Raw genomic sequence first — 22,709 nt, forward strand, 5'->3', positions numbered from 1 at the left:
CTCTGATTTCGATTCCATTACACTCCCATGTTCTAAACTGTGTACTCGTTCAGTTTAATTACATCTCATAAGTCACAATGTCTTGGTATCATAACAGACCTAATATTAATTGGAGGAATGCAGATTGGATGACTAGAGTAAAATAATTTTGATTTTTCTGGTGTTTAATTTGCTATTCGGTAAAAATGTAAAAGCTGTAATAATTGCATGATGAGTGACAAGAAAAGGTACAGAAATATTTTAATCTTTTATTTTCTCTAAAATAAAGGTGGCCAAAGTGATTTTGACAGGAGCAATTATAAATAGATTCAAGTTATATCACATGATATCCAATAGGATAATTAATGAAATGCTGAAATGTACAAAAGTGGATAATCTACTTTTGCTGGCCACTAATATTGTTTATTATGTAATATTAATCTAAAGACATGCACTATTCCCATTCCCAGATTGCTTTTATAACTCCGTGCTACTTGAAGTTAAAACGAAAAAAAAAAAAATGTTCCAAACTTCAATAAAAGATTTTATTCCCAATTTTCATTATCTTTATTGCTTTTACTTTTTACTTCTATAAAGCTTCTTTAAACAGTTGATTCCAATTTTTACTGCTTATTGACTCATATTTCAGTGTAGTCAACTTATACCGGATAAATGTGCAGCTCAAATGGATTTCATTGTTATGTTCAGTCTAATAAATATGCTCTATAACGTGCAGCAGCTCAAATGAATTTTATTTTTATGATCATCCAATAAATATATACTCTTATTGTACAAAAACATTTAATTTCAAGAAAAGTAAGACGACAAAATAATTTACTTTTACAAGACCAATTATTTCAAAATTAAAACCCAAAAAAAAAAAAAAATCATTATGAAAAAAGCAGGTGACATGTAGGTTTGTCAAAAAAGCAAAGATAAACGAAATTATTAAAATTAAGAGGATCAAGGCAACACTAATAAGTTATTATTACATTACTGCTTTGCTTTTATTTTTTTATTTTTTAATAATTAATTTATTTTTCCATATAACATATGTATATATATTGACAATATAGACGCATGTTGGGCTGTTGCTGTTTGCGATCTTGTGGAGATGTTGCACAATAAGCAGAATCCTGATAATCCTATGCATTCCCCTTTATCGGCCCAAGAGCTGATAGACAACTATCCAGGCAGTGGTCATGTTAATGGGCATTTGATTATAAAAACAAATGGGATTGCATATGAAGATGATTATCCTTGGAGAGGAGCAACCTCTGAGAAAAAGGAGGTCTTATATAATAAATTTTTTTTATTATTATTATTTAAATGTCTCAAATGTTTACTGCTTCAATGCTAATTTATTCTAATTTATTTGGTGCAGCGGACTGAAGATCAGGAAATATATTGGGGCGTATCAGGTTTTAAAAGGGTAGATGAGCTTGAAAAAAATTGAAAATGTAGTAGAAGATCACCCTGTTGTAGGTTGTTTCTATTTGACAGATGATTTTAAGTACTGTCGAAATTCGGTAAGATTTTACTTTTATTTTAATTTAATTATTTTATTGGTGTTTTTTTATATATTTAAGTTATAATTTTATCTTATAAAATTTGATTTTCAGGACATTCAGCCTCTATTTCCCGTAGTAACATATGATGATGGTAGTACTAATCAACGTGGTCATGCAATGGTGATAGTTGGTCAAGGAAATGAGGAGTACGATCAGTACTGGCACGTCAAAAATAGTTCGGGTGAAGGTTGGGGTGATGAGGGTTACGCAAGACTGTTAAAGAGTGACACAACGCCTGAGAGTGCCTTCTTTCCCGTCTACTATCCCTTGATCCATGAAGAATACTGAAACAATACCTAACGAAGTTACTATTTTTGGATATGGCTTTTTTTTTTCTTTTTTCTTTTGTTCATTAATCCCTGGATATGTTATTACACTATTTTCTTTTCTTTTTCTTTTTTTTAAAGCTATCTACCAACTTCTTTCACAAGGGTAATATTATGAAGGTTTGTCTCTTTTTTCAAAACCATGTTTTGACCAACTTCAAATACTTGCCCCCTTTGGCAAGTGTCAAAATTTGTGGGAACGTGAAATTTTATGGATTTTTTTTTTTTTTTTTTTTTTAAGTTTGTTTGGGTGATTTTTAATGTGGAAAAATAGGGTGGGTAAATTTAATCCGAAAAACAAAAACTTGGCTTCAACTTCTTCTTGTGTGATCCTTGATGGATTTACTTTTAGATGAGCTACAACATACATGTGCATGCAGGCACATGCCCACACGGATCCGCTATGCTCCGCTCTTAGTTCCCTCCATAACAAATTAACAACTCATTAGCTACTCGTAAGGGAGTACACCTAGCCTTTGGCTGGGCTACCTTACGTAAGTGTACCAACTTCAATCAATATTACTTCGTAACACCGTCATAGTTACTTTGTCCTAAATACTGGGAAACCTAGTTCTCTCAAAATCTGTGTAGGCTTAAAAGTTTTGGTCCCTTTCTAATATATAGTTAGATATGGATAAAGATTCTCTTTTGATAGGAATGTAAACCAATATTTTTTTCTTAATAATTAGTTTTATTAAAACAAATAATCTAAATGGTTGAAACCCATTATTATCAGTTTATAAAAAAATATATATTAAAAGGAAAGGGGGGAAAGGTGGATTTGAAATTGAATTCCAAATTCAAAAATTCAATTTTATATGTTTGGGAAAAAAAAAATACTTACAAAATCTCAATGATAACTTGGTCCAGTGGTAAAACCATTGGCCAAGTTTGGGTCCAAACCTTGTTTTTGGTGAAATCCCCATTTTTAATTGTAATTTAGAAAATAAATATTAGGTAGGGTGCATAAAAAAAAAGAGATTAAGTTTTGATATTGAAATATGCCAATATAAACCTATTTGTTAAATTACGACCCAATCTATTAGCCATTAAGTTAACAAATTAAACATAATTAAAATATTAAGACATTTCCTTTCTAACTAAAATTGCTTTCCTTTTGTGTCTTTTATTCTCTGAACTGGTTCTCTTTTATGTCTTTGGCTTCAATTAGATTTTTTCTATTGCAAAATATATCGCCGGAACTACAAATGTTGATTGAATTTCAATTATATCAAATTAAATAAGACCAATTGGAATCAAAGTACAATATTTTAATCTCAAAAATCAATTTTTAAAGTGTAAATATTTTTTTGGAAAGTATGCTCGCTTTTTTTTTTTTTTTTTTTTTTTTTTTTTTTTTTTTTTAAATGTTAACTGGGACAATTTATAAGAAAACCAGGAAAAAGTAAGAAGCCACAAGCCGCTTTTATAGTATATAGATATTTAATATCTATTATATATATATATATATACACGCTAGGGTTTTATTTTTTATTATTATTATTATTTTTTATGTTAATGGGACAATTTAGTGCCTGGGCACTCAGTCAGTTTACAAAATATAAAAGGCTTTAAGTATTTCTGATTTCGATTACACTCCCATATTCTAGACCGTGCACTCCCTCTCAATCTCTCTCGGTTTACATTGCTTGTTCAGTTTACATCGAAATTTTTTAAGTACATATTGGGGGGAGGAAAGGTGGATGACTGGAATTATAGACAAAGGGGATACTGGTAAATAAAAATAATCAACCATTAAAACTAATCCATTTCATTTTATTATTTTATTTTTATTTATTTATTTTTTTCCGATTTAATGACATTTTCAAAACATATTACTATCTCTAAAAATGAAATTGAGATCCGTGTTTACTGTCTTTAAAAAGTAATTACAATAATATATAACATTAGCTTGGATTCCATTGAATAACTCTTATTATATAAACCTAGCACACCATCATTCCTCATCAAACCGAAATTTTCCTCTGGCTCTCTTCCCTCCCACTAAATCTCTCTCTCTCTCTCTCTCTCTCTCTCTCTCACACACCCATATATAAATTCTCACGATCTCTCTCTCTCTCTCTCATCTTTTATATTCTCAGTCTTTCTCTCATCGTCGATCACTCTCTCTCTCTCTCTCTCTCTCTCTTTCTTATCTTTGTCAGAGATCATCGTTGTCTATGATCATCTTCTTGATTCGGTTGAAGGCTCTCAATTCCTCTCTATTTCTCTTTAGTCCTCTACGATCTCATTGTTTTTGGTGCCTAAGTCACCAAGAATCAAATCTATTTTATCAGAAACCTTTCTCTGCTTGAAATTTGTGGAAAGACTGAGAGAGTGGTGGTTGTTGTGCTAGGCGCGTGCTTACTCCATTGAAGAGCTCAAGCTTTGCCTTGAATTTTTACAGAGTACATTTTTTTTTTATTATTATTAATATTGAACAACTAATTTTTTTTTTTTGCCTGTGAAAAAATTTAGTGCAATTTTTCAGTAGTCTTTTTTTTTTTTCCTTTCTATTTTCCTCCTGATTTTTTTCCTCTCCTATTTTCTAACTCCAAAAAAAGCTTAATTAATTTTTTTATTTTATTTTGTTCTTCTGTTCTAAGAGCAGATTTTTTAGATTTAATTAATATTTTTCTTTTGTTTGGGGATAGTTGAAGAGAAATTTGTGAAACGCTAAGTCTCAATTTGGTTTATATTTCATTAGTATTTTTGAAAAAAAAAAAATCTAATAGTGGAATATTTTGAAAAGAACTCAAGGGTTAGCCATAGTTGAACAAGAACTTAGAAGTATTTACTAACATTTTTTATTCTATTATTCTTCCTTACGTTATGCTTTCTTTTTTTTTTTTTTAAATAAAAAAAAAGTTAATAAATTATTTCTGAGAGATGTATCATGTCGATTAGGCATTAATTACGGATATAATAACATATTGGATCGCATATCAAGCTGAATAATTAAGCCTTTTTTTATTATTTAAATGTCTCAAATTATTAATACCTCAATGCTAATTTAAAGTTATTCTAATTTATCTGTACAGCGGAAGGAGACCACAAAATGCATGGCGTTTCAGGTTCTGAACATGTAAGCTTGTTTCTATTTGCCACGAACTGTACAGTTTTTAAAGAAATTGTGTTTAAAGAAATAGCATTCTATGGATAATTATCTCCCCACCAAATGGCAGGTAACTCGCAATAGCATTTTCATGTATATTATATATGCATACATATATTTGGAGACAGGCTAGGGTTTTTGATGTTAACTTCGATTGATTTATAATAGCCTGGGCACTCTATAATAGCCTAGCTTTACATTCGCATGCACTCTCTCAGTAGTGGCTTTACGTTCTCTGCCATGTTTTTTTTTCACTCTTCTGGCAATCCAGAAATTAAACTATTCGAGAAAATAAAAAAATTAAACTATTCGAGAGCACAGCTTTGATTAGCTGACTTTAAGTGAGCTAAAGCAAAAAAGCACAGCTTCGATGACAGAGTAGCTTGGCTTGTGAGAAAAAGGTTGCTTTGTTTCTAAGCTGGTTTTAGCTTGCTTTTGTTTGTTGATACAAATAGAAAAAGCCTTGTAAAGGTAATCAGTCTTCATGAATGAGAATTAAGCTTTGTAAACGTTAGCAGTATCAATCTTCATGAGTGAGAATTGAGCCTTGTAAACGTAATCAGTCTTTCATGAATGAGAATTGAGCAATCTTTCCGGTAGATTTTTTATTTTTTTTTTTCGTTCTCCTTTTTCTCCTTTCATTTAGGGTTTCAGCTTAAATTTTTCCTTCAGAAATTTTTACTTAAACAGATTGATTCAAAAATTAAAAGAACGACAAAATAATGAGAGAATGAGACAGTATGAAACAAAGAAAAGCAAACCTATATGGTAGCTAGCTAGGTAGGGTTAGGAGCTAATACATCATATATATCAAACAGCAAATATTTTTTTTTGATCAATATGAAAGAGCAAATATTAAGCTACACACATATACCAGCAGTAGCAGGCAAATTCTAACATATAGTCATACAGCTTTAGGGGCAGGACATGGCTTCTTTGACAAGCAGCCTGCAGGGCTATTAAGCTCCCAATGAATTACACGACAGAGAAAGAGAGAGTCATGCATAGATGAGGGAGGGGTTTTACAAAGCTTTAGTAGTGTAACACGCAAAATTAATTAATCTTTTTTATATTATTATTATTATTTATATGTTTAAATTGTTTACTACCTCAGTGTTGATTTATTTTCACTTATTTGTGTACAGAGCGTATCAGGTTTTGAAGAGATATTCGTGTTTAAAGAAATTGAAAAGCTCGTGCAAGAATTGGTTATGATGTCGATTAGCAAGTGCAAGATGGAGGATCTTCCGAAAGAGTTGGTGATTTCAATCCTGTTACGTCTACCAGCGGAAGATCTTCGACGATGCAAAGGCGTCTGCAAGTCATTATACTCCATTATCACCAGTCGGCCTTTCATTGAGGTACGCCGGAAGATAAGGAATTCTTATATCCTTGTCAAATACGAGGATCTTATCAGTAGCAAGCATGTCATCTCTTTAGTTTGTGATGAAACCTTAGAAGTCGTTTATACCCAAACAATATTATCCGATACTCCATTAATGGATTCAATGAGTTCGAAAGATTGTGTCGTCAAGGTGGTGGGCTGCTGTAATGGTGTGGTATGTCTTAGGCGTATAGATATGTATGTCTTGTGGAACCCTGCAACAAGAGATGCAAAAATTATTCCAGATGGATTATACAAAAGCAATCCGGATAAGAAAATGTTTCAACGTCGAGAGATGGGATTCAGTTTTGATCCCAAAAACAATGATTACAAACTTGTCTCAATCCAAAGATTGTTTGGAGACAATCGACGCCCTGTCCGTCCGTGCCAACAAGAGGTTGAAGTTTACAGCTTAAAAGCAGGTTGTTGGAAATTGCTACCAGGCATCATCCCAACTTGTGATATTATGTCGGCATATTCAATTGACGGATGCAACGGTGGCGAAATGATTTCGTGGTTGGTATGGAATGAAGAGTATGGAGAACATGTCATGTCATTCGACATCAGCAATGAGGTATTCATAACAACACCTTTGCCTCCTTGTATAATTGAAAGCAGCAGTGATGGTAACTGTCGGAATAGCCTTATGTTTCATAATGCATCCCTTGCTCTTGATCATTATGTTAAAGATAGAAAGAATCAAACAGAGACCCATAACATATGGGTGTTGGGTGAATATGGTGTCAAGGAATCATGGACTAATCTATTTACTGTTGGACCCTTCAAATTATTAGGACTGAGTATAAGTGGATTTTGGAACAACAATAAGGTTCTTCTCGAGGTACACGGAGGTGGATGTCGTCATGATCTGATTTTGGTAGACCCTTCCATCCGAAAAATTAAAGATTTAGATATTCATGGAACATCACCGCAAGTGTTTAACTACCAAGAAAATCTAGTTCAAATTAATGCAACTCCTCCTATCAACTTATTTTAATTTAGCTATTTCTGTTTTTGTTTGTTGGTCTAATTGTTTTTAATTTATCTATTTACATATGTTTTTTTGTTGGTCTGATTGTCACGGATATGATAGAGTTGATATTAATTAAGTTTTCATGGAGGCATCTACTATCTCGGACTCAAATCATTGTTTCAGACTATATATCAATAAAGCTTTTATTGTTCTTTATATCTTTTACATGTATTATTCAATTCTTTTGGTTGGCAAAAGTGTACGAAGCGTGCAAAGTCGCCTGAATGACAAAATTCTTATTTATTGGAAGTTTTCCAAATTTGAGCAGCCACCAAGATTAAGCCATCTAAGACTAGTTAACTTACAACTGTCGGTGGGAAGATCCTAAGTCTTCTGCGGTGACGCAGAAGAAAGGACTGAAGATTTTTGAAACACCCAATTCTCAAGGGTACCACTTCAATCATTGTCTTAAATTTTAACCATCTTATAGTCACTGGAAAGTTGCAAATTAAGGAGGGATGAACTGAACTACAAATTCAAACTCAAACTCAAGCTAGATGTTAATCCTATTTAGAGACTGGATAGGGTTTTGAGTGAGAGTAATCCTTTAACGCCAATACAAGGGGAAAGTATGAGAACATGTATGTCATATTTTCCAAAATCACATTTTCAAATTGAACAAAAAAGAAATTCATAATAGATTACTAACGACTAATAATGCATAATAACAGATGACATATGAAATTGCCATTTTTTTTTTTTTTGGTATTGTCCTTTTCTTCTTGCTTAGCATAAAAAGTTGAATAATTTGCTTGAAGCCTAAATAATATTAAATGTGAAATTGACAAGTTTTCTTTTTCTCTGTCAACGCGTGATTTTTTTTTTTTTTATTTTTTCAATGGTTTGGCATAAGAAGTAGAATAATTTGTATTTAATGCAAGCTAAACACAATTCCATTAACGTCCAAAACAAAATAAGAAATTAACTAAGCATAAATGGATACTATAATGATGAAGGAGTCACCTTACATTAATCTGGAAGAGATGCATCAAATTCTCTTAGGATTTGGTTGATCATCTTCTTCTTCCTCGTCAGAGCTTATAAAAATCACACCTTCACCGGCTTCAAACGCATTCCGGCTTCTCTTAGTTATATTATGTTTGACATCTGGTTCCCTATCATCTTGACTAAGGATACCAAGTCTCTCTGCATCTTGGGCATATAATAAGTTGATCCCACACTTTGTGATGGTTGAAAATTGATGCACTGGGTTGAAAATAAATGTGGCATTACAAGTAGAGGAAAAAAAGTTTGCTTGTTTCTTAATAAAATCCTCAAAGATGCTATGGTCATACCACCGGAACATGTGATCAGATTCTGCAACTCCCCAAGTCTTGCTAGCAATCATCCTATTCCAGTTCATAAACCAGTTGAACTTATGGCCTATACCATTGTTCCTCTTCAATGAGCATTTACATGATATCCACAAAGGTAAATTACGATCGCAATTCCTGAATGCAACAACAGTACAGAGAGCAATACCCAACAAGTTGGAGTGCCAATTTAGAGGAAGCTGGATATTCAGTGAAGATCCCTTTGATGGCCGCGTAAACCAATCTGGAGTTTCATCTCCCTCTGTTTGGTACGTAAACCAATCTGGAATTTCATTTCCTGGACACCAAATTCTTAACGAGGGTGATGCAAAGAATGGAAATTCCTGTCTCATGGATGGAAATGGATTAGAAAGCATTTAAACAATCATTGATCATGGACGAAAAACTTACATTCTATGTAAACAATATATATATATATATAGAGAGAGAGAGAGAGATAGAAAGAAAGAAAGAAACAAACTTACATTCTTAGCTTTTAATGTAGAAGCTGCCATACGCAAAATTCTGATATGTACATCAGCCATTATTCCCCTGCTTGCTTCATGATCCAACATCATACAATTGAAAAATTTTAAATCCAGGCTATGTTGGCATGCATCCGAATTTGCTAAAGAAGTTGATAAAGTTGGGAATTTTTCAAGTTTTGAGCAGCCAAACAAGGAAAAGTGTTCTGTATTGTTTAATTTATTGATGCTGTCTGGTAGAGCTTTAAGCTTGCAGCAGTTGTCAAGGTTCTATTCTGTAAGCCCCTTTAGATTTCCAATGGAAGAGGGTGGCTCTTTAATTCTTGTTTCATCCAAATGGAGGAAGCGTAAACTTTCCAAAAGGCTCTGAGATTTCCGGAATGTATCTCAATTTTGAGCATACAGAGAGAGAAAGAAATGTGAGAGCTTTTAGATTATAAATGCGAGTAGGGAGACTCTCAAGCCTTTTGCAACCTTTGAGATAAAACTTAACTAGACCAGACAGTTCGTCTACTGATGATGGCACTGCCTTTATCGGGGTTCCACTTATATCTAACCGACTTAGAAACCTTGGAAGACTTGGAAACATGTCAATGGATGCGCAGGCAGAGAGACTTAGAGATTTGAGTGAATCCATATTACTAGTGCTGCTCGGAAGATTCATAAGGACTTTACCGTTGTGAAGATTCAAAGACTCGAGTTTGTCTAGAGATCCAATCGATGAGGGAACTTCTTTTATTTCTGTACATCCTTCCAAAACTAACTCTTTTCAAATTCCTGGATAGCTCTGGAAGTTTCTCAAGTTTTGAGCAGCATCTCAGGTTCAAAGAACTGAGCTTGCAATGATATTGCAGAGTTGGAGGAAGTTGAAGCAAACTTATACAGTATTCAAGATTTATAGTCTCAAGGTTCGGAGCGTGAGCAGCGTCTGGGATTTTAGTCAAGTGCTTAGAGTGACTAAGATCCATCTCTATTAACTTCCCAAGATCCTGCAATTAATATTTAAGAAAAGTTATCAAGGCAAATAATAATGGTCGTGATTGCTTGGCATAGCTCTTTTGAAATTCACACAATGTGGTATTTAATATCATAATTAAATTAGAGCATACCTGAATGCCATTCCAAAGTTCCTCAAGTTGGCTGTTAGGCATTTGAAGGATAACAATGTTCTCTGGACTAAAATATGATGGCAAAGATTTAAGAGGGTATCCATCCCAATATAGATATGTAAGTGCATCAGGAAGGCAATGAAGACCTTGAGGAAATTTCAGTTTGCATTTCTCTTCCTCATCAAAATTATAAATTTTAAGCAACCTTAGATTATGCATCTGTGAGAAGATTTCAGGGCTCAGAATTATCTCTTTCATCTCAGATGTATTTAGGAATATGCCTTCAACTTTTGCAGATCCCTAGTAAATAAATGAGACATATAGTAGCATACAAAAACTTCAGTTAAACACTGGAAAACAGTATATCTGGTACCAATTTTTTGTTGCTCATAAAGAAAAGAAAGAAAAGTCCAACTTCTTTAAAAGGAAAGTCAAGCATCTAGTTCACTTACCCTGTTTCCTTTGAACACATAATGGATATTCTCAGTTTTCCATAATCTACTACGGTCTCCAGGTTGTTTAGTAGTCTTCTCGGACAATTTCTCTACCCATTTCTTGCAGCAGATCATGCATTCACAGCTTATTGTTGATGATGGTTATGAGAGTCTTATCAATCAAACTTTGTATTCCTATGATTGCAAAGAGGTCACAACCATCAAGTATTCTTTCTAAAAAATTTGCATCATATCCTTTGAAGAAACATGCAATATCAAGAAATATATCTTGTTCCTTATCATCTAACTCACCATAACTTATTTTCAGTACACTTTGAATGTCTTTGTTTGGAACTGCTTCCAGTTTATCCAGTGCACTTTCCCATTCTTCTTTGCTCCTCGAATAAAGGACAGAGCCTAAAACTTTAATAGCAAATGGATTGCCACATGCATAATCTCCACCCGTTATGAGAGTAACAAATGCTCTGTTCCCACAGTGTTTCCCTTAAAAGCAATTGAATGTAAAAGATCAAAAGCATCATAATCGTTTAACTCCTCAACTCTGTAAATGTCATCAGCTAGTTGCCTTAGTACCTGCACATTTCTAGTTGTTACAATTATTCAACTTCCATAGCCAAACTGATCATGATTCCCAACTAAAAATTCTATCTGACTTGAAATATTGACATCATCAACAACAATAATTGGCGCAATCTGTCTTTAATAGATGCTTATTCAACAAATGAGAAGCCCATATTTATTTTTTCTTCCTCTAACAGTTTAGAAAAAAGCTTTTTTCTTAAATGATTTATTCCATGTTTTTCTGATTCTTCTCCAACATTTTCAGGAAAGTAACACCTTTCAAATTGATAAGACAATTGGTTAAGTACAGCACCAGCAAGGGTGGTATTGCCTATACCACCCATGCCCCAAATACCTACAACTCGAACATCTGGGGAATCCATACGTAATAAGGACTTGATTTTCTTTATACGCTCTTCAATTCCAACCAGACCCTTTACTTCACTTATTGACAACTTGTAATTCAACTTCTTCAAAATGTCTTTAACAATTCCCTCAATCAACTTGGACTCGGGCCTACCATAAAAGTAATCAAAATACTTAGAGAACATGTTAGGAATATATACATATATCTATATGGCAGGGAAAAAATATGAATAATATAGCTTGTAGAACGATCAAAGGTTCTATGGGATAAATAGAAAAAAAACTAAGTTTTAAAGAGTTATACATACTTGGTGACCAGTGAATCCCACCCAGATAGATTGGCTGCTTCTGTCAGAGCAGCCCTCCATTGATGCACTTTGTTCATCCTGTTCTGGAAACGTTCTTCAAGTTTAGTAAATGCAACTGCATAACTGCCCTTCTATTTCCGTACATGGGATGGATCTAGGCGATAAAAAACAGGTATCATAATCTGTCCTTTTTCCCTGCATTCAAGAATTTGAACAAGCTCATCCAAGTACCAAGTGGAAGAAGAATAGTTTTCAGAGAAAATGATTACTGAAAGCATTGCTTCCTTGATTACTTTCACAAGTGCTGGTGAAATTTCATCACCTCTTTCAAGTCTGTCATCTATGAATGTATGCACCTTCTTCCTACATAAAGCTTCATAAAGATGGCTGGTAAAGTTATCACGGGTGTCCAGTCCCCTGAAACTAACAAAAACAACATACTTCTCTTGGGGACGGATATAAGAATAAGAAGAAGAAGAAGAGGAAGCCATATTCAAACACTGCTAATCCAGCCAGAACTATGACAAAAAATGCCAAACTAGTTTAATTTAAAAAGAAAAAAAAAATGAAAAAGCACCAACCAGAGGTTAAATTACTAACTACTTGGACTTTCTTAGATACTTCCTAGCCTCGTTTATTCAGAGAAAGAAATTTAGTTGAAATTACAGTGCAACTTTAATTAGAATAAAATATGATGTTGATGACTTTTTAAGTTGGGAAACTTGCTAAAAAGAAAAAAAGTAAAAAGAGAATGAAATTTATAGGACTTGAGAGCTGTTGAAATCCAAATCCCAACGAACTAATTAATCTGATATTGCTAAACAACAAATTACTAGTCTAGGTTTCAGTGACTGTGAATGCCTGTCGGCCATGTGCCAATAAATTAAACAAAGACGCTAATCGCATCATCTCTTTTGGTAGGCCGGTGGATGCATCTTTTTCTTCCTTTTTCATACACAATACGTGCCATTGCATGGTTGAAAGTGATAGGATCAATTTTCTTTTTCAATTTGTTTATGAAACTCCATTAGTGTCCCATATACCCCGGGTTTAAAAATCAAAATCCATCCCTTCTTTGATTAAAGAAACTAGAAAGGCCCATTAATTGGTTAACATTCTTAATTAATACTATTAGTGCTTAGGAGTTAGGGCTACATAGGATAATCCAGACCCTACATACTTGTCAGATATATGGTCAAAAGTGTCATCAGCTAATACCAACGACTAGGTTACACTGGTACAAATGTACGTTGGACATTGTAATATATTGTACGTGTTTTCCAAGTATTATTTTTTTTTCCTGCAATTTCAGAAGAGATAGATTAAACCCATTTTGAAATAAAATAAAATAAAAAAATAGATTATACTCTTTATTTCTTTTTAAATACAAGAAATGGAGTGTACAACTTTGTTGCAATGCACATGACAAAAGCGCAAACAGGCCTAGCCTTCAAATATATATTCATTGATATGATGACGAGCAGCTATTTTCCCTCAAAACAAAAACCATAATCATCCGGTGCCCCTGCTTAATTAGAACAGCAAATATTTGCCTTTGGCTTCCATTAACAATTCTTTGTTTCGAGTGCTACATAAAACCAGAAGGCTAATAAATATAATGAGAGAATAGTAATGCTATATTAAAGAGATTAAAAGAAGAAAAAGAAGAGGAAGGCATATTAATCTCCTTCAAATCTATATGTTAAGACATGCAAACTATGATTATAAACTTGCAATTCAAGTTAAAAGTGCTTGGCCTTGCTTGGGTAACTTCATTGTTCCTTCAAGGAAGAAGCAGAGTACCTTTTAGAATGCTTACCACATACGAAATAATTAAAATTGCGAGTATAAATTCTATTGCGTAATTACCAAAAATAAAAATGTAAAGGGAACATAGTTCTGTGGACTTGAAAGTTCTTGAAATCTAAATGCCAGTAAACCAAAAATAATCTCTTTCAAAACAATTAGTGGAATATGTTTGACTCCCCCTGTTAAACATGATATTGTCAATGTAGGCCATAAGGCAATAAAGATGCTTTTTGATGCTTTATTTTTAGGCCCGTGAAATTTTATTCTTTTTTTTTTTTTTACAAATATATGAAAGTTTCTGATCATACTCCATTTTCTATATAAGTATATGTGCCTCTTACTGAGATTAAAGTTTTGGGATCTTATCCTTTTTCATTTATTCATCAATGATAGTTTTCCACAGCATTATTATCACCTTCTTTTATTAGTGCTGTTGGACTCCATAGGATATCTAGACCATACATACTGTCTAAAAATATGCTTCAAGGACCAATGTAGATCTTTCATATGAAGGAGTATTTTATAGAGTCTACCCTGACTTATCCTATTCCTATAGTTTTAATCTTTCTAGTTCGTTGTTAACTGTTTTAAGTTCATCAAGATTAGTTGGACTGGAATTTGAAGGAAAATATTTCGAAGGGTATCGTTAGTCATTACTAATGGAGATATCTAAGTCATTACTAAGTGTATCAGGGAGGGACTTGAGAAGATGTACTATGCACTACTTGATATAACCTTTGAGAAATCTCAGATTATACAAATTGAGAAGACTACTAAGACTCGTCAAATACACATGGAATAAGCCTTTGACTAGTACACTTCTCTGAAATCTAAATGATCAAGAACAAAATGCATATGAGATGTAGAAAAACCAGTGAAGGAATGGTGTTCTCTTTAGAAATTGAATTAGTCTTTTATTAATAGCACACCTCAATCTATTTACAATTCTATTGCAAATATTAGAACCATCCAAAGAATAAATTACCTGCTGTTTATTGAAGGAAATTGACTTTTCCTTCATTCTTTTTCAGCTTTGCATGAAAACCAAAAATAGCAGCATAAGATCAACATCATAATTATTATTTCTTCCCTAATTATTTTAGGATGTGTTTTCTCTTTTTCTTCCTTTTCCTCGTCCAAGTAATAGTCATCAAATTCTCTTAGGATTTGGTTTGCTATTTCTTTGTCCTCATCGGAGCTTATAAAACGCATAGTCCTACTTACACTGCCACTTCCTCTGCCACTGGCTTCAACTCATCCGGAGTCTCTTAGCTATAATGACATCAAAACTCTCCGCATCCTAGGCATATATAGCATATACAGATAAACTATGTTATTTTGTTGAAGTGCCTCGATTTTTGACATTATGAATGCTAAGGGGGCAGAGGCTATGGCCTCTTTGTAATTTCCTGTGGGATTCTTTTGGCCTTAATGCAATTTTGTTTTTTTGGGTAAGAGGCTTTAATACATTGGTATTTACCCAAAACATATATGTATGTCTCCGTGTGTGTGTGTGTGTGTGTGTGTGTGCGTGCGCGCATATATACGGGCATTGTAGAACTCTGTATAACTATGTATACACACTATTTCTCATTGTAGAACTCTGTATAAATATATATACACACACTATTTCTCTCTCTCTCTCTCTCTCTCTCTCTCTTCTAAAACTTGATCATGGCAGTGAACCCTTTACACGTTTTCAATTCTAATTCTCTGCATAACATCATATTGTCAGATTGAACACTATTTTGTATTTACATGATATTCTAAAGTCATAGTTCGTACGCAAGCCATGAGGAAAACCGAGGTCAATACTCAAAGCAAAATAGATGAAAATACAACTTTAGCGATAAATGCAACTTAAGTCTTTATTTTGGAAACCTCGCAAGCAAAAAGTATCTTCAACTTCCACTATTAAGAAATCCTAACTTGATCAGAATTACATCAATATACATGTATAAGGGAGTGTTCATGAACCAACATATTTCATAAAAAAAAAATCTTTGACAAATAATCTTAGTCTGAGCAAATATATACAATTAGAGCATCTCAAATTTATCACAAACTAAATTATATATATGTGAGCGAGGTTAGGATCCAAAAATAGGACTAACTTGACTGACACTTTAGGATGAGGCTCATCGGATTATTTACAAGTGGTATTCTAGACATGACTAGGCTTGAACCACCAATTGACCATGACTCACTAAAGAAAGTAAAGGTGTCTTATAGGACACAGTTCAAATGAACATGATGGATTGTAGAGTCTCATTTCGATCATGGATTGCTTTAACAATGATAAGAGTAAAAAATAAATAGTTAAAATAGAAGGACCGTAATAATATGCATACTAGATGGCATAAGCAATTGACAAACTTTCCTTTCCTTTGCTTTACTCTGGTGTTTTTATTCTCCCTTAGCACAACAAAGTAGAACTTTTTTCATTTAATGTAAGCCAAACACAATTTAAGTTGGTTTTAGAGTCCAAAAGAAACATAAGAATCTAATTAAAGCTTAAATCGACACTAGAATGATGAATACGAATCACCTACGTTGGTATACAGAACACAAGATGATTTTTTCTATTTTCAAATTCTCTTAGGATCTGGTACATCATCTTCTTTTTCATAAAAGTTGACAATAAACACATTTCCACTGGCCTCAAATGTGAAGTCCAGCCGCACCACACTGCACCGACAGTGTGAAACCAGCAGTTCACCATTTTTGACAATAGCCATTGCTGCATTTAACACCGAACTCCAACTTGCTCAACAATTGTGGGCAATGGCAGAGGTCGGTGCTGAATGTCAGAACCGATTGAAAATGGTGAACATGCAGCCAAATTTGTGAGCCTATAAATAGGCTCCATCTCGTGGTTTTCATTCAAGCGGTGCAACCTCAATATCACCCAAGTGAGGAGTGTTGAGAGTAGTGTTTAAGTTTCAGAGAGAGCTTGAGAGAAGAGTGAGCAATTCCAGAGAAAATTTGATAGTGTGGAGAGAGGTTCCACGTGAGAATTCTCCAAGAGAGATGTTTTTATTTTTGTAATTTTATTTCCAAATGAGTAATAGAATTAATTTTTATTTTTCTTCTCACATTTCTTCTCTAAAGTGGTCAGAAAACCACAACATCAAACTCATTCTGGTTGTGTCTTTTAGCTTTAACTGCTTCTACCGTTGGTTTCCTAACATGATAAATGATAGCAAATCACTCTGCATATATTGGGCATATAATAAGCCGATCCCACTCTTTTTTACAATTGAACTATTTCCTGACCTATTAGATGCGTTGAATTTAAATGAGGCATTCCAAACAGAGAACCAATAATCAGCTTTTTTCTCATTAAAATCCTGAGAGATACAGGAATATGTGATCAGAATTAGCAATTCCTCTTGTGTCATTATTTTTATCCCATCCATTTACACTCAAACAAAAATGGAGGTATTGACCATCATTTATCTCCAATAAGAGATGGTATGAAATCCACAGACTCCAATAAATAAGGCAATCCTAGAATGCAACAACAGCGCATAGAGCAAGACCCAAGAAGTTGGTGGCCAATGAAGAGGAAGCTTGATATTCATTGAAGACCACTAAGTTTGGAACGTAAACCAATCAAGAATTTCATTTCCTGGACAAGAAACTCTAATTGAAGGCTGTGAAATCCTTGCATCATGGATGAAAATAAATTAGAAAGCATATATATGGATGTGTTTGTATGGTGTATGTGTGTATGTATATATATACATATAGAGAGAGAGAGAGAAACATACACTTTCAACTTTTAATAAAAAAGTTGCTATACGCAAGACGTTCTTTCTGTACATCAGCCATTATCCGCCTACATGCTTCCTGTTCCAATTCCAGGCAATTTAAAATAAAACTTTTTTAAATAAAAGCAACCTTACCTTCTTCAAAAGGAGCTGGAATCATGGCAAGCAAGAACTCTACAGTGCCTCTTGGATGCAAACAATCGACTTTTTCATTACAATGAAAATGCTACTTTCATTAAACTTGTATGACATATATACATGTATACACTTGTACGTGTGATTGATTCATCATAAAGCTGGACTTCCAGCAAAGGAGTAAGGTTCTGAACTCCAAACTTGAATTCAATAAGTTAAAGATATATAATAGATATAATCACAAAGTGAACAAAAGATGTTAATCCTATTAGGAAACAGCATAGGATTTGAGTGAGTCTGCTAAGTGCTAACAGCTATGTGAGCAGCAAGTGTGAGATAATAAGCCCTAAGAAGTTAACAATAATTCTTCTCCTCTGTGTCTGGTCCTCTTTCTGGCTAAGCATAAAAAGTAGAAAAATTTGCATTTAATGCATACTAAATACGATTTGGAAAGCTATTAATGAGCAACAAAGGAAATTAAAAAAAAAAGAAAAACAAAAAAAAAAAGAAAAACTAAGCTCAAATGGATACCAGAATGGAAGAGAATATGACTTACCTTTTAGCATTCAGGTCATCTTCTTCTTCTTTTATGTTGTAGAAAACCATTTTGTTTGAACGCATTCTGACGTCTCTTAGTACCTTCCACTATTAGTTCCCTGCCATCTTGATCAATGATACCAAATCTCTCTGCATCTTGGGCATATGGTAGGCTAAACCGACACTTTTTGATGGTTGAACGATCAATATGTATGAAAAAGTAAAATGAGGAATAGTGGCTTTCAGGTTGCTTACGAATCTTGTCAAACATGCCATGGTCATATCACATGAACAAATTATATGAATTCACAACTCCTCTTATGTCCTCATCCATCTTCAAGCCCTTCACAAACCAACAGAATATGTTTGATCCATATCCATCATTTTTTTCCCTAAACGAGAAGTAAAATAAGATAGTTAGATCCCCACCATCACTGGTAAAGTTCTGAAATCCTACAACAGCACATAGAGCAATACCTAAAAAGTTGGCATCATTCCGATTTAGAGGAAGCTGGATATTCATCATTGAAGGTCCATTACATTGGTAGGTGAACCACTCAGGAATTTCGTTTCCTGGACAAAAAATTCTTATTGAAGGTTCTATATTAAAATGAAATCCCCATTCTGGTGGGAATAGTGTTTCAATTTTTAGTGATAAACTTGCCATACGCAAAATCCTCATATGTGAATCAGCCAGTATCCTCCTACGTGTTTCTTGATCCAATTTTAGATAGTTAAAAAATGAAAGCTACGTGCTTCTTGATCCAATTTTAGATAGTTAAAAAATGAAAGGTCTTTCTTGTTGTTTAATTTGGATGGAATACCGCTGTCTTCACATTCACTAGGTATTCTAGGCATTTGGTCGTCGTAAGAGGAAATATGTGAAATAGCACTTAATATTTTAGTAATGCTGTAAGGGAGAACCTCAAGGTTCTTGCAATCTTCCAGCTCTTCACAAACCAACAGAATATGTTTGATCCATATCCATCATTTTTTTCCCTAAACGAGAAGTAGAATAAGATAGTTAGATCCCCACCATCACTGGTAAAGTTCTGAAATCCTACAACAGCACATAGAGCAATACCTAAAAAGTTGGCATCATTCCGATTTAGAGGAAGCTGGATATTCATCATTGAAGGTCCATTACATTGGTAGGTGAACCACTCAGGAATTTCGTTTCCTGGACAAAAAATTCTTATTGAAGGTTCTATATTAAAACGAAATCCCCATTCTGGTGGGAATAGTGTTTCAATTTTTAGTGATAAACTTGCCATACGCAAAATCCTCATCTGTGAATTAGCCAGTATCCTCCTATGTGCTTCTTGATCCAATTTTAGACAGTTAAAAAATGAAAGGTCTTTCTTGTTGATTAATTTGGATGGAATACCGCTGTCTTCACATTCACTATGTATTCCAGGCATTTGGTCGTCGTAAGAGGAAATATGTGAAATAGCACTTAATATTTTAGTAATGCTGTAACGGAGAACCTCAAGGTTCTTGCACATAACCAAGTTCAATTCTCCCAGCTAGCTTAGATTTTCAATCGAAATAGGTAGCTGTTTTATTCCTGTTCCATCTAGATGGAGACAGTGTAAACATTCCATTGGCTCCCAGATTTGTGGTAAGTATTCCAATTTTGAGCAACCAGATAGAGAAAGAAAGCTGAGAGATTTTAGATTACAAATCCTAGCAGAGAGACTCTCAAGCCATTTGCAATCTTTTAAGATTGCATTTAACAAGACCAGCGAGCTGATCAATGGATAAAGGCACTGCTTTTATGTTTGTCCCACTTAAATCTAACTCACTTAGAAATCTTGGAAGATTTGGAAATATGCCAATGGATGTGCAGCCAGATAGACTGAGAAATTTGACGGACTTCATATTACATATGCTCCTTGGAAGACTCATAAGGTCTCTACAGTTCTGAAGATCCAAGGACTTAAGTTTGTCCAGAGATTTAATTGATGAAGGCAGTTCTCTTATTGCTGCACATCCCTTCAAAACTAAGTCTTTGATATTCCTAGATACCTCTGGAAGTTTTTCAAGTTTTGAAAAGCATCTCAGATTTAGAGAACTAAGCTTGTCATTGTATTGGAAAGACGAAGGAAGTTTAAGCAGGCTTCTACAGTATTTAAGAGTTAAAGTCTCCAAGTTTGAAGCGTGAGAGAGATCTGGGATTTGAATCAAGTGCATAGAGTGACTAAGATGTCAGGACCCGTTCAAGATCACTCACCGGAACCCCAGATAAATCCTGATCCCAGGGAAACCCTATCGGACCCTCCAATGGAAAATCTGGCAGAACTTCCCCTAAGGGTTGGACTTACCACAATTTCCCTGCACTAAAAATATACTTCTATATATACCACCTTATTCCTCCCATCTTACTACAATTTAATTCCACATATTTGCAGCACTTCAAATGAATAACAGGGAATCAGTGCATAATCAATTAAATAATACATCCAACATAGTATACAGAGTGTTAATAAAGGTCTAAGTGTAATAATTAATACAACAGAGTATAAAAAAAAATTACATAATAAGAAATGAGAAAAAAAATACTTCTCGGAGTTCCAAGAACGATCAAACTGTCGAGCTCGTCCTGATCGAACAATGTCTACCACCTAAGCCTAAGGGAACAAAATTTGAGAATATGATATGCTAATTATCTCAGTGAGCGAAGCAGTCTACTAACTACTAATAATTAAGTAATTTTAGTAATAAATAAATAAATACATGAATGGTTTAGTAATAATGGTTGAAAATAATTTTTCTCTCAAAACCCTCACGGTCACTCAGTTGGAAATGTTCCCTTTTTAAAACGTCTTCACAAAATCTGATGTTTTATGCCCCAAGATTCAGAAAATAATTAATCAATTAATTTACAAATAAAACACAACAAATTAAGAATCTAAAATTAGAATGAGAATAATAATAGAAATGAAAATAAACTTTTATAACAATTACTATAAGATTAATAACATATCATCAACAAATAATACAAAGATATCAACGAAACTCATATTAAAACAATTCAGGAAATAATCAAATAATTAGAATAACTCAATTAATTGAACAATTAAGTAAAGGAATAATTTAATCAAAACAAAACACCCATTTAAAATAAATGGTATGAATAAAATAAAATGAAAGGAAATATAATATATTAGAATTGATTTTAAAATACCAAAACAATTTGAATAATAAATTCGTAAAATCATTTTTATAAAAATTGAGTAACTTTTAAATTTAAATAATTAATAAAACACTGTTAAATACATTTTTATTAAAATAGATTTTTAAAATATTTCATATTTGAAAATCATGTCGTGAAAACCATTTGATGCACACACTATATACCAGTGGCGCCAACGATACCCAGCGTCCCGAGCACCGCCAGATAGGAGGTTAAAGAGAGAAACTGGCATATGGTCGCATGGCATCCCACCGCACCGCTGCAAACAGGCGTCCTGGCCATGGCAGGGGGTGGCCACGGCCGATATCAACTTGTCGATCCTCGGTCCAATGGCAACCACAAGACAACCCATAAATCACCTGCGCGCTACTCACACCCACCTGCGTGCTAATCATATCCATATGCGCACTAGTTGTATCCACATATACAGAACACCAATACGTGTGTGGTGTATCTAAAAACTCGTAAATCATAAAATCAATATTTGTATAAAATACCACCGAATTTATTTTATCCATTTAAACCTATAAATATTTTACATTTCTTTTTAAAATCATCATCATAAATCCATTGCATAAATTCATAAATTTCAAATCCATCAACTCTCAATTCCATCAATTCAAATATACGAATTTTCCCAATAGCATAAAGTCAAATCTTTAATATTCCAATGTATATATATTTTTAAACATAATAATTCAAACCCATATCTTTCTCAAATTCTCAAAAATTAATTTAAATCAACATATCCTTTAAACCCACATATAATTCATAAATAATTAAATTCCACAATTCCTCAATATATAATAAATTTAAAATAAATAATTTCCTTCAAATCCATACCAAAGTAATATTAAATCACATAAATTCATATAGTATTAAAATCATACAATTATGCACAATAAATCTAATAATAAACATAACAATAAATTAAAACAATTAAAACCACAATTCCTTTAAATTCACAAATATATTTTTGGCACCAAAACACACATTAAAATTATCATAAATTAACAATATAAAATTAAAGAGTAATTTTATTAAATCATCAACACATAAAACATATTTTCCAAATAATCAATTAACACAAAATATATAATTAATCACCCAAAATAATTTTGAAGGTTGGTCAGTCACCTCGAGCAAGTGTATCAATCAAGATCCTCCACAAGATCAAATCCACTACCCACATGTGCACCTAAAATATCAATGTTACATAAAATAAAATATAATAATATTTTAATCGAATAATTC

The 22,709-nt window shown here is 33.4% G+C and overlaps 4 protein-coding genes and 1 pseudogene across 7 annotated transcripts; 2 read left to right on the top strand and 3 right to left on the bottom strand.

Annotated features, from left to right (window-relative positions):
• Positions 1-1,093: 1,093 nt before the first annotated feature.
• LOC107412408 (probable cysteine protease RDL6) lies at positions 1,094-1,838 on the top strand. The gene is made up of 2 exons (XM_060812174.1): positions 1,094-1,270; positions 1,602-1,838. The coding sequence occupies exons 1-2, from the start codon at positions 1,094-1,096 to the stop codon at positions 1,836-1,838; spliced, it is 414 nt and encodes a 137-aa protein (XP_060668157.1).
• A 2,164-nt stretch (positions 1,839-4,002) lies between these two features.
• Positions 4,003-7,566, top strand: LOC132799654 (putative F-box protein At5g52610). Of its 2 annotated transcripts, none has more exons than XM_060812079.1 (3): positions 4,003-4,284; positions 4,918-5,061; positions 6,137-7,566. In XM_060812079.1, exons 2-3 carry the CDS (start codon positions 5,032-5,034, stop codon positions 7,370-7,372), a joined length of 1,266 nt encoding a protein of 421 aa, XP_060668062.1. In that variant the 5' UTR covers positions 4,003-4,284; positions 4,918-5,031; the 3' UTR covers positions 7,373-7,566. The 2 variants fall into 2 exon arrangements, with proteins under 2 accessions (XP_060668062.1, XP_060668063.1); XM_060812080.1 differs by having other exon boundaries at positions 4,918-4,961.
• On the bottom strand, positions 6,455-9,561 carry LOC125421075 (disease resistance-like protein CSA1). Of its 3 annotated transcripts, XR_009634493.1 has the most exons (4): positions 9,207-9,561; positions 8,704-9,065; positions 8,372-8,614; positions 6,470-6,590 (listed from the first exon to the last, which is right to left on the bottom strand). XR_009634493.1 is itself a non-coding variant. In XM_060812082.1 (3 exons), exons 1-2 carry the CDS (start codon positions 9,297-9,299, stop codon positions 8,397-8,399), a joined length of 762 nt encoding a protein of 253 aa, XP_060668065.1. In that variant the 5' UTR covers positions 9,300-9,561; the 3' UTR covers positions 6,455-6,590; positions 8,377-8,396. The 3 variants fall into 3 exon arrangements, 2 of the variants coding, with proteins under 2 accessions (XP_060668065.1, XP_060668064.1); XM_060812082.1 differs by having other exon boundaries at positions 6,455-6,590; positions 8,377-9,065; XM_060812081.1 differs by having other exon boundaries at positions 8,372-9,065.
• A 301-nt stretch (positions 9,562-9,862) lies between these two features.
• On the bottom strand, positions 9,863-11,014 carry LOC125421074 (disease resistance protein RPP2A-like). Its single transcript, XM_060812083.1, has 3 exons — positions 10,768-11,014; positions 10,316-10,615; positions 9,863-10,195 (listed from the first exon to the last, which is right to left on the bottom strand). Exons 1-3 carry the CDS (start codon positions 10,882-10,884, stop codon positions 9,878-9,880), a joined length of 735 nt encoding a protein of 244 aa, XP_060668066.1. The 5' UTR covers positions 10,885-11,014; the 3' UTR covers positions 9,863-9,877.
• Positions 11,015-11,226: 212 nt separating this feature from the next.
• Positions 11,227-12,631, bottom strand: LOC132799655 (disease resistance protein Roq1-like; annotated as a pseudogene).
• Positions 12,632-22,709: the final 10,078 nt, after the last annotated feature.

The sequence above is a fragment of the Ziziphus jujuba genome, chromosome 10 (genome assembly GCF_031755915.1).
Source record: "Ziziphus jujuba cultivar Dongzao chromosome 10, ASM3175591v1".
Lineage (NCBI taxonomy): Eukaryota > Viridiplantae > Streptophyta > Magnoliopsida > Rosales > Rhamnaceae > Ziziphus > Ziziphus jujuba.